Below are 9696 nucleotides of genomic sequence, written 5' to 3'. Positions count from 1 at the left end.
CTGGGTGGCCAAGGACGCCTCCCTACGGTCTCCAGAAGGCCACATGACAGAGTGGGCATGCCCTGGGCAGAGGCAGGTGCTGCCAAGCCTGGGCATGGCTGCACCAACTTTTGTTCCATTTAAATCAGACTCCTTCTCCTCCCCACCCCGCCCAGGGACCCCCAAAAGGATGCAACCAATGTAAAATGTAAACATTTGCTTCCCTCCCAACCACTGTCCTGGAAAGAAGACCAAAACACAATTTCCATTTGCTCTCAGAGTTGTCATTTAATGACGACAGATCTGGGGATGGGCTGCTATGCTGTTTTAACAGCTTGCCCCCACCAAAGCCATCTAAATCACATTTCTGGCTAGCAAACTTCCACTGTGGTTTCTCTCTCAGTTCCCTCACAGCAGCAGAGCCTTCTTCCTTTTGACATGCAGAATCTCAGTGGCATCTGGGTTCACCTGCCCATGTGGATGATCTTCAGTCTCCACTGCCTCCAGCCCCCCCTGAAGAAATTAAACATACCCCCCATGTTAAGAGGCGCCTCCTTTCCCCACCTCACAAGATATACTAAGACCCCCAGATGCATGCTCACCGTGTCCCCTCTCTACCCTGCCCAAGGAAAAAGAACCTCAAGGCAAAAATGAGAAAGAAGCCAAGGCAATCCCTCATTTAGACATGGCATCTTTCTTCTGAACAAAGTAGGGTTCAAAATGCAGACTGTTATCGCCAGCAAGTCCCTGACCCTTTCCGCACATGTAACGAGCTAGCAGTCAGCACAGCCCGGTCTGCCCTGGCCCGGGATTGATGTCGCTCTGGTAGGTTTGCCTCTGCAGAACTAATGGCTGTGACTTCAGAGAAAACCCTGCAGGAAGTTTAACCCACATGTCACCCACCCGGTCATCTCAGACCCATGAAATTAGGCGCCTTGCTTGAGCTGCATTTCACACTTCTTTAGAGCCGGCTGACCTTTGGCCAAAAATAAACTTTGAAAAGCAACAATGAGTTTGCCTTTCCTGTGGTTTTGCAAGGCAGAGTGGATTTGTAGCTTTCTACTCACACAAGCTCCCCGGAGACCCAGCGCCCTTGCATTGGCCAGTTCTGCAGCCCGCCGAGCCATTTCTACTTTGTAGGAACCGGGAGGGGTCCAGCCAACACCTCGGGTCAGGTTCAGATCGGATTTGTACTTGACCTTGGGAAAAGGAGGAAAAAAGAGGAGTTTGTTGGCAGAGTTTGGGGTGCTTTACCACAGAGGAGATAGGATTTAAAAGGCAGCTGTGAGATTCAGAAGATGTGGTTGCCATTAAGACAACAAGATGTCATGTGTTGAGCCTGACTGGCGTGTGACTATCCTTCCAGTGGTGGTAGCTGCACCGGGAGTATGGTAGGCTGGGGCCTCCTGGTTCAAGTCTGAGCTCCGAGGCTTTAGGGAGGTCACTTCCCTTGGCTGAGCTTCAGGGACTGGTCAAGGGCCAGGCTAGGTAACTCTTGTGTGATCCCTTAGAAACAGTATAGCATAATGACCCCAGAGCTTGGGGTCTCACACTCAACATCCAGGGCCTGCCATTCTGAGACTTGTCTATAAAATGAGGCATACTTGTCAATAAAATGCCTGGAAAGCATCAGCCTACAGCAGAGATGGAAGCAGTGGTGGTTACTGGTGATTTCTGGTCCCAAAGTGTCATGTATCTTAGATGTCTTCCCCTAGAAGGTAGCATGGACTGTGTAAAGATGGCTCACATCACTCTGCAGCTGGTGAGCTTTCTGCGCATGCTTCAGGCTCAGCTGCTCTGGGTCACAGGTGGGCTGTGGCAGGGGCTGCCTGTAGTTCACATCACTGGCCAGTTGCTGGCTTCTCTTAGCCTGGAGGAAGCCAGGCTGGTCTGGGCGGCTGTGGAACTGGGACCGACTCATGGCAAAGTCCTTCTTGTACTCGTTGTCACTCTGGAGCCTGCTGACGTTGAGGAAATGTCTCATCCTTGGGTCATCATGGATGCTGCGGTACCCAATCTGCAGACCACGGTCGCGCAGGAAGGCCTCTTTGTACCGGAACTACAGGTCAGAGGAGCAGAGTGGGGTCATAGGGGCCCACCTCCCCCCTGGGTCAGCCTATCTGATAGGGCCAGCTCACAGGGTTCTCAACTGGAAGCCCAGCAGTGGGTTAGGAACACAAGTGTTGGATCCCGGAAGACCTAGCTGTGAGGTCTGGGGCCAGTCATTGAGCCTCTCAGAGCCTTGTTTTTACCATGTGATAAAATTGGAAAAAGAATCTCTATCCCAGTTTCATTGAGTAAATTCAATGAAGCAAGAGCTGAGCTTCAAGTCTAACACCAATCCATACCCACTGATGGTGGAACCTGGTATTATTGATGCTTTAATTAATACTCTACTGGGAGAGAAGGCTGTCCATTCTGTTGCTGACTTCTTTCTAGTCTTCCAGGACCTTTTGTGTTCCTAAATTCCTTATTCATCATATATATTCCTACTATATACACTTGACACCAAAATTGGCCTTTATTTTCTTCAGTGAGACAAGCCACCAATCACTTTCTTGGATGCCAAAACACCAAATTGTTAAGGACATTACTGAATGACTGGTCTGGTACTTGGCTCAATGTGGACTGGCAAACAAACATGCATGGATAGATGTCCAGTGTCTAGTCAATGACATTCTCCTTTTCAGTAGTCACAGAGGCCTGTTATGTGTCAGACATTACAAAAACAACTGTTTTCCTTCCATCCCTACATCAATCCTATGAGACAAATATTTGATCCTTATTTCAGAGATGCAAATATTTGAGTTCAGATAATTTAAGCACTTCATCACAAACAAATAGCCATTCTACCTAAGAGACAACAACTGAGCCCTGGTGAGCAAAAGCTCCATTGCTTTCTCCTCTATCACAATGTGGTTCAGCTAAAAGAAGTTCCCATACTAGGAATCAACTAACCAGACATGTATCTGCTGACTTGTAGGTGTTGGTCCAACAACTTTTAAGAGTGCCTGTCCTAGATTAGGCACACTTATAATTCTAGCTACTCAGGAGGCAGAGATTGGAAAGGTCATGGTTTGAAGGAAGCCCAAGTAAAACATTATCCAGATCTCATCTCAAGCAATAAACCTGGTGTGGTGGTTCATGCCTGCCTGTCATCCCAACTATGTGAAAGGTATAAATAGGAGGATCATGGTCCTGGAAGGCCCCAAGCATAAACTGGGGCAACAGGGCAAGGGTGTGGCTGAAGAGGTAAGCTAGGCCCTGAATCCAAGCCCTATTGCTGTCAAGACAAAGGGTGCTCCTAAAACACAGAGTTAGAATACAACCTTCCCCAATTCTAAATATTTTGCTAAAATCCTAGAAAACAGGCCTGTTTTGGTATGGAGAAAAAGAGAGAGAGAGACAGAGAGAGAGAGAGAGAGAGAGAGACAGAGACAGAGACAGAGAGAGTGTGTCTTAGCGCCTGTCCTGAGCCTTCCAGCTGCACGGGAGAAAAAGCATGAACTCTGTCAGAGTGTAGGGTCTTACGTCACTGGCGATCTCCCTGGACACCCGGGCAGTCTGGAACGGGATGGCATCCAGCCTGAAGTCATAGCCACCAGCCCGGTTCTGCTCCCAAGACTTTCTGTAGACTTTCTGGATTGAAAAACCAAAGTGTGGGTAAGTAAGAGGATGTCGATGGCTTGAGTGTTATTTGTTCTCAGCAGGAGTGGTTTCTAAATATGGCATACTCCTGGGATGAAAGACCCATGGCCCCTGTCCATCTGGGGACTCCTCAGCTCTGACACTGGCGGGGCTAGTCATGAAGGATTTCTACTCTAAGCTTCCAACCTGCTGACTAGGCCCTGTTCTCATGGGGTTCCAGTCTGGCTCACTTGCCACACCCCTGTTCTCAGAGACCCCTACCATTTTTCCCATCTCCTCACTCATTCTTTGTATCTCATGTGTAGTCTCTAGATGCCAGAGCTCAAAGTACCAGATCCCAGTTTCTTCCCATGGGTGAACAGTGCTGTCTTTGGGTCTTGGAATAGACACAAGCATCCCATTGTTGATCCAAATATTAATTGGGACCCAGTGTTAATCCCATGGACTCCCAGGGGACCCCTTGGACTGGTTGGGATAACAGCACACCTTCAAGATGAGGCAAGCTATATCTCATGAGCATCCTAGGGGGCCCACGGGGAAAGCAGGAGCCCTCCACTGAACACAACATGTTATCAACACCTCATCAGGCCCCTGTCCCATGTCTCTCCTACTGTTTTTCTTCTTTTTGGATTTCTTCCCTTTTTCCATAGCTCTGACATCCCCTCTGGGAGTCTATAATCATGTCCTCTTAATCCTCAGTTTGAGCCACATCAGTGATAGGGGCCTCACAATTTTCTGTGCCTTCTTGGAGCTCATTTTTCTTTCAAGATAAGAGAATGGCTCCATGAAAGGAGTCTTCGGGAGGTCCCAGTGGAGGCTTGTCCTTTACTCAGCCCCACAGAAGGGAGACAACAGGGCAGCCACATCACCAACAGATTACAAAGTGACAGCCCCAGACCCCGTCATTGGCTCTCTTGTTCTGTGAGTGACAGCAGGTCATGGGGCGCCGAAGTGCCTTACTTTTGTCATCTGGAAATAGAGGTCAAGGCTGGTGTGCTGTTCTACAGGAGCTTGAGGGGGACTGAGCAAAGGAAGAGGCCAAGGGAAAAGCCAAGCACCTTACCCTCTCCCACACTGGGCCTGGGATGAGAAGGGACCACAGAGCGCTCGAGCAAACCAGGGGTCTCCTCATATTTATGTGCTACAGTCATTGTCACTTTTACTTCTAATCCTCACCTTTCACTCTGGTATCCAAGACCCCTAGTCATGGGCCAAACATCCACTGTATCCTGGAAGTCTGAACCCAGTTCTTGTTTAAGGAAATCCCTTAACAGATGGGTCACAGAATCAGAATGGTTAGATTTACTCCTTCACTGCTGAGCTGAGCAGCTAGGACTGAAAGGCACATATCAGGAGCAAAGCATTCAGATAATGGGAGATCAACAACCCTCATTAGTTAGTATCCTGCTTCCTGGATTAGTGCCCCCGTAGGTACTAGAGTAATAAGTAGAGTCAGGACCCCACTGCTCTCCATGTACCTTCTTGATAAGGGTCTCCATACCAGATGTGGGCCAGTTAATGACACTGAACTTTACACAACATCAAAGTCCAACATCATCTCTTTGATGCCCAATGGCCCCCAGCTTTGAGCCTCAGTGACAACGGGTTTAACTGTGGAGAGATTGGCCTTAGCTGGGGCTGGTTTGCTAGCTCCATTTCTCTGGCGCTCCTCACTGTATACTATTTGCTTGCTTGTGACCACTTTCTCCGTGAGTTTTCTATTCTGTTGGGGTTTTTGCCTTGCCACTGGGATTCTTTAGATTCCGCGGACTCTTTGATTTGGAACCCTGGGTGTTCCTCTTCTTGATCACAGTGGGCGCAGTTTTGTCCCCGTCCTCACACATTAGAGTCATTTGATTTTTGAGTTATTTCGGCTGCCTTACACATCTCAATAGCTTTCTTTGCCCAGGAAGGTCACTTTGCCTCCACGTCCTCCTCACACTGCACTTGATCCAATTGTGCATATTCCACACGCCCCCAAAGAAGTGCTCTTTCAAATGAGTTTCATGAGTTCTCTGCACCTGCAGGCCCCCGCAGCTAATTCCAGCTCTGGGACTCTGTGGGCTGGACCCCCTTTGTGAGAGAAAAACATGCTCCCTTCACCAGCCAGGGGTGGCTGTCCTCCTTAAGCAGGGACCCAAAATGAACCGGTAGTTTCAGCCCAGTTTCATGGCTGTGGGCCTCTGAGAGTCCTTCCAGTGAAGGCTTGGCCTCCCTATTGGGCATTAATGAGCTGAATGTTGTGTGTCAGCTCTGCCGAAGGGCGGGCCAGTTTTCCCGGATGGGAGGCCCGCCCACCAGAGCTGCTGTTCTAAAATTATCCTTGGTTCATCCCTCAAAAGTATCAAATGGTCATAATAACTCATATTTACAAAGCACCAGCGCATTCACCGCGTGGGATCCCACAGGGCTTTACAAACGTAACAAACTAATACACACGCTAACTAGAAGGCGCCTCTGCCAACCCCTGCGAGGCAGCCACCTCTGAGGTGAGCGGCAGCAGCTGTCGATCTGCACGCAGCCCCAGGATACAATGGCCAGGCCAAGGAGGAAAGAATGCCTGGGCTCTAGGAGGCCGCAGGCTGCCCCGGGCCAACACACTCAGCCTGTGTTGTTCCGATCTGACGGTGTCTTTTGATTCTGCTGCCTCTCTACCTGTTATCCGGGGATCACAGCCTTGCTGGCCGTGTGGCTGTCTATTCTGTTTCAACTGGGGGCCTCCAACCCCTGCTAACAAGAAGCCTGGATTTAGGAAACAACATCTTGGGTATTCACGCAAAGAGCATGCGTCCAAAGGGAAATTGGGAGTGCTGGAGGGTCAGGTTGCTTGCACAAAGGAGTGAGCTGTGTTGGGATGAACCCAGCTACCATAGAGCATCTTCCCAAACTGTGGGGAGAGGTGGTGCTACTCCATCATGGTGATAGTCCTCTGAATAGCTGAAGGGTCTCCACCTACTGGGCCCGTGGGTACCACTCCCTTGCCTGTAACTCGGCACAGCACTGAGGTCTTGGAGCCATATCAAGACCCAGAATTTGGAGAGCCAGAGGAAACGTCTATAGCTCAGCCTTATCCTGAGCCCTGGTGAGGGAACACGACCAAAAGTCACAGAAGCAGTTTGTCCTGATCTCCGTTCAGGTGCTGTTCTCTTCCAAGCCCTGTTCCTAGGGCTTTTTAACAAATAAAAGCCACAGATAGTTTTATAAAAGTAGACCCCTGCCCCATGAAGCACAAGCTCACTTACATCACTCAGGTGCCGCGCGTTGAGGCGAGCTCTGGTGAATTCAGGATGGTCAGGAATCAGGGTGTATCTGTGCAGGGATTCTGCGTCTCCAGCTCTGTACAGGCGCTGTGGGTAAGGCAGGCTTATGGTCAAGATAGCACTTTATTTGCTGAAAGCATTAATGAAAAGCAACTGATTCTTTTCCTGTCCCATCTCCTTGATAACCCACCCACCCGATAGAGCTAAACCCAGCCCTTCCTTGAATTTCCTTCTAGAACCCTCTGCTGGGAGAAGGGTGACTATGTGACCAAGGTCAAGTGCAGTGGCTGGTTTTAAATAAATCCTGGTTAAAAAAAGATTTCTCAAGAAAGATCCGCTGCAAATGGGCCAGAAGCCAGCACCTTGGTTGGCTATAACTTTTGTTTTGTTCAGTAGAAATGTGTGTGTATTTCAGAAAGTCTTTGCAATTAATTCATGTTCTTTTTGCTATTAATGAGGTGTGCACTCAGACCTCTGATTTTTGGTCACTACCCATCCTTTTTATTACAAAGAGGATTATATCGATCTTATTATAAAAAGGACATAATTCATTCTTTTCATTATAAACATGCCTTTATGCATTCAGAAAATTAAGGCTTTCAGTTCTCCTCCATCTCAGGAAAACCCAGTTTCCAAGACTCCAGCTTTATTGTTGTCACTATCTTAAGAATGGCAAACAAGTTTAGGAGAATATATTATAAATCCGATCCATTCCCCTACATGCGATCTGTCTGGGCTTTGCAAACATGAGCTGGTTTGGACAGGCTCTGTGAGATGGGGCCATTCTGTCACTGTGGGAAGGATGGAAACCCTTGGCCATTCAGGGGGAACAAAAAGACACATAGCTTCCTGTTCTTTGAAATAAATGCAAGAAAGGGGAAATGGGGCTAAATTACATGGGGAGCAAAGCAGAAAGAAGCTTGGAATATAACTGTTTTCTCTTTTTTTCCCTAACTGGGTTATATTAAGCTTTTAATAATATCGCTTTCCATTAGCAATTAAGATGATGAGCTGAGAGCTCATCAATAATATTTGGCATTATTATCATTATGAGTCTCACTATAATAAGGGGCATTTGTGGAAGACTTATTGTGTTCCTGGCATTTGCTAAAAGCTTTGTTTGCTTTTACTTGTTTAATCCTCAGTTAATTCACTTAATCAGTTAATTCACTTAATCATATGAAATGGCTGCTATCATTATCCCTCACCCTCCAACCCCCTGCTTCAAATAAGAGAGCCAAGATTAGAAGGGATTCACAATCTCTTCTAGCAATCATATGAGACAGAAGGTGCCCACCCACATCGGTCCAGAACCTGTATTCCTCAGCCCTGGCCAGTAAGTAACAGTACCTTTGCCATGTGCCCAAGTGAATGAGGACAAAGAACTCACCTCATTGCAGTGTATATAGCTATTTTGAGCATGAACCAGGTCTGGGGAATCAACCACTGTGGTGAACTTCATGCTGTCTGGTTTGGTACGGTATTTACTCTACAAGGAGAAGACAAAGATTCCCACACAACCCAGTCAAACATCATGGTTTATAATCCATCTTCACCCTGCCTTCTCAGGACCAAATGGACCAATGGCATCACTAGAAGACAAGTCTCTCTTCCGGGTGGGCACATAACTATTAAGACTATAGGAAAAATCCAAATTCTCCTTTGTGATCAGAAACATTGGATATTTATTTCTCCTCAATGTGAGAGAATTCAGTGAAAGTCAGCACTAATGGGGCCTTGCTCAGATCCTGTCTGTCCATGTAAGGTTATTAAGAGACTAAAGTTGGTGGTGACACCTCATGGGGATTTCAGGACAGGAATCCCAGGTCATCAGTCTGGAGGAAAGTCAGTCAGTGTTGCTATCCCTGTGCAACAGTTAACACCATCTGATGGCTGCTAGACAACAGGCACTTCCAGTAAATTCAGTGTGGAAGTACTCCGCCCTCTTCCAGTGAAAATCATGGACCATTCTAGGTCCTAACTGCATCAGGTATTTATTGAGGATCTCCTAATGTGTTTTACCTTTAGTACCCCAGCAGTGGAATTGTTTGGAGGGAAATGTCACTTAGTTTTAGAATTTGGTTTACAAATGGCCCTAGGATACTAATGAGTTGCCAGCAGCCCTGGTTCCCTCTTGGGCAATCCACTCTGTAAGCAGGCTCTGTCTTCAAAAGAAATGCTAGGTCACCCATATCATTTTAGGAGGACAGGCTTATGGTACCTCACTGATGAGTTTTCCCGCCTTCTTTGCACTCTCCATCTGTGGGGATCTCAGTGCCAGCCATCCGGTCCCCTTCATGCCTTCTAGGTCTGACTTGTAGTGAAACTGGAGGAAGAAAATCATAGGCTTCTATCAGGCCAGTATGTAGAATGATGAAGGCATTTCAAAACATCCTTGATTTGTAATAGCATGTGTAATTATGTTGCATCTCTACAGTTCAATCACTTCATTGTGAGTGGATCATCAAGTACAATTCTGAATTTATAGTTTTCTTTTTTTTTCCTCCCTGGGAATTAAATAGTGGGTCATGTGTAACACACAAAAATCCAGACTAGGGCTGGGAAGGTGGCTCAGTGGTAGAGCGCTTGCCTTGCATGCCTGAGGCCCTGGGTTCGATTCCTTAGCACCACATAAGCAAAAAGAAAAAAGCCGGAAGTGGCACTGTGGCTCAAGTGGTAGAGCGCTAGCCTTGAGCTGAAGAGCTGAGGGACAGCGCCCAGGCCCAGAGTTCAGGCCCCATGACCGGACCCCCCCCCCAAAAAAAAAAAAAAAAAGAAAAAAAGAAAAAAAATCCAGACTAGTGAATTA

At 47.5% G+C, this 9696-nt stretch overlaps 1 protein-coding gene across 1 annotated transcript in view; it reads right to left on the bottom strand.

Moving 5' to 3' along the window:
* Nucleotides 1-115: 115 nt before the first annotated feature.
* The window catches only part of LOC122115833 (nebulin related anchoring protein), a 68820-nt gene continuing 59239 nt past the window's right edge, over nucleotides 116-9696 (bottom strand). The window contains exons 35-41 of the mRNA XM_042689394.1: nucleotides 9109-9213; nucleotides 8278-8376; nucleotides 6870-6974; nucleotides 3511-3618; nucleotides 1727-2038; nucleotides 1047-1178; nucleotides 116-492 (exon numbers count right to left, since the gene is read on the bottom strand). Coding sequence (XP_042545328.1) covers nucleotides 388-492; nucleotides 1047-1178; nucleotides 1727-2038; nucleotides 3511-3618; nucleotides 6870-6974; nucleotides 8278-8376; nucleotides 9109-9213 — 966 coding nt within the window. The 3' untranslated portion in view covers nucleotides 116-387. The remainder of the gene's footprint in view (nucleotides 493-1046; nucleotides 1179-1726; nucleotides 2039-3510; nucleotides 3619-6869; nucleotides 6975-8277; nucleotides 8377-9108; nucleotides 9214-9696) is intronic.

The sequence above is a fragment of the Dipodomys spectabilis genome, unplaced genomic scaffold (genome assembly GCF_019054845.1).
Source record: "Dipodomys spectabilis isolate Male_0828 unplaced genomic scaffold, ASM1905484v1 ptg000125l, whole genome shotgun sequence".
Classification (NCBI taxonomy): Eukaryota; Metazoa; Chordata; class Mammalia; order Rodentia; family Heteromyidae; genus Dipodomys; species Dipodomys spectabilis.
This window is presented reverse-complemented; position numbering and strand designations above follow the sequence as displayed.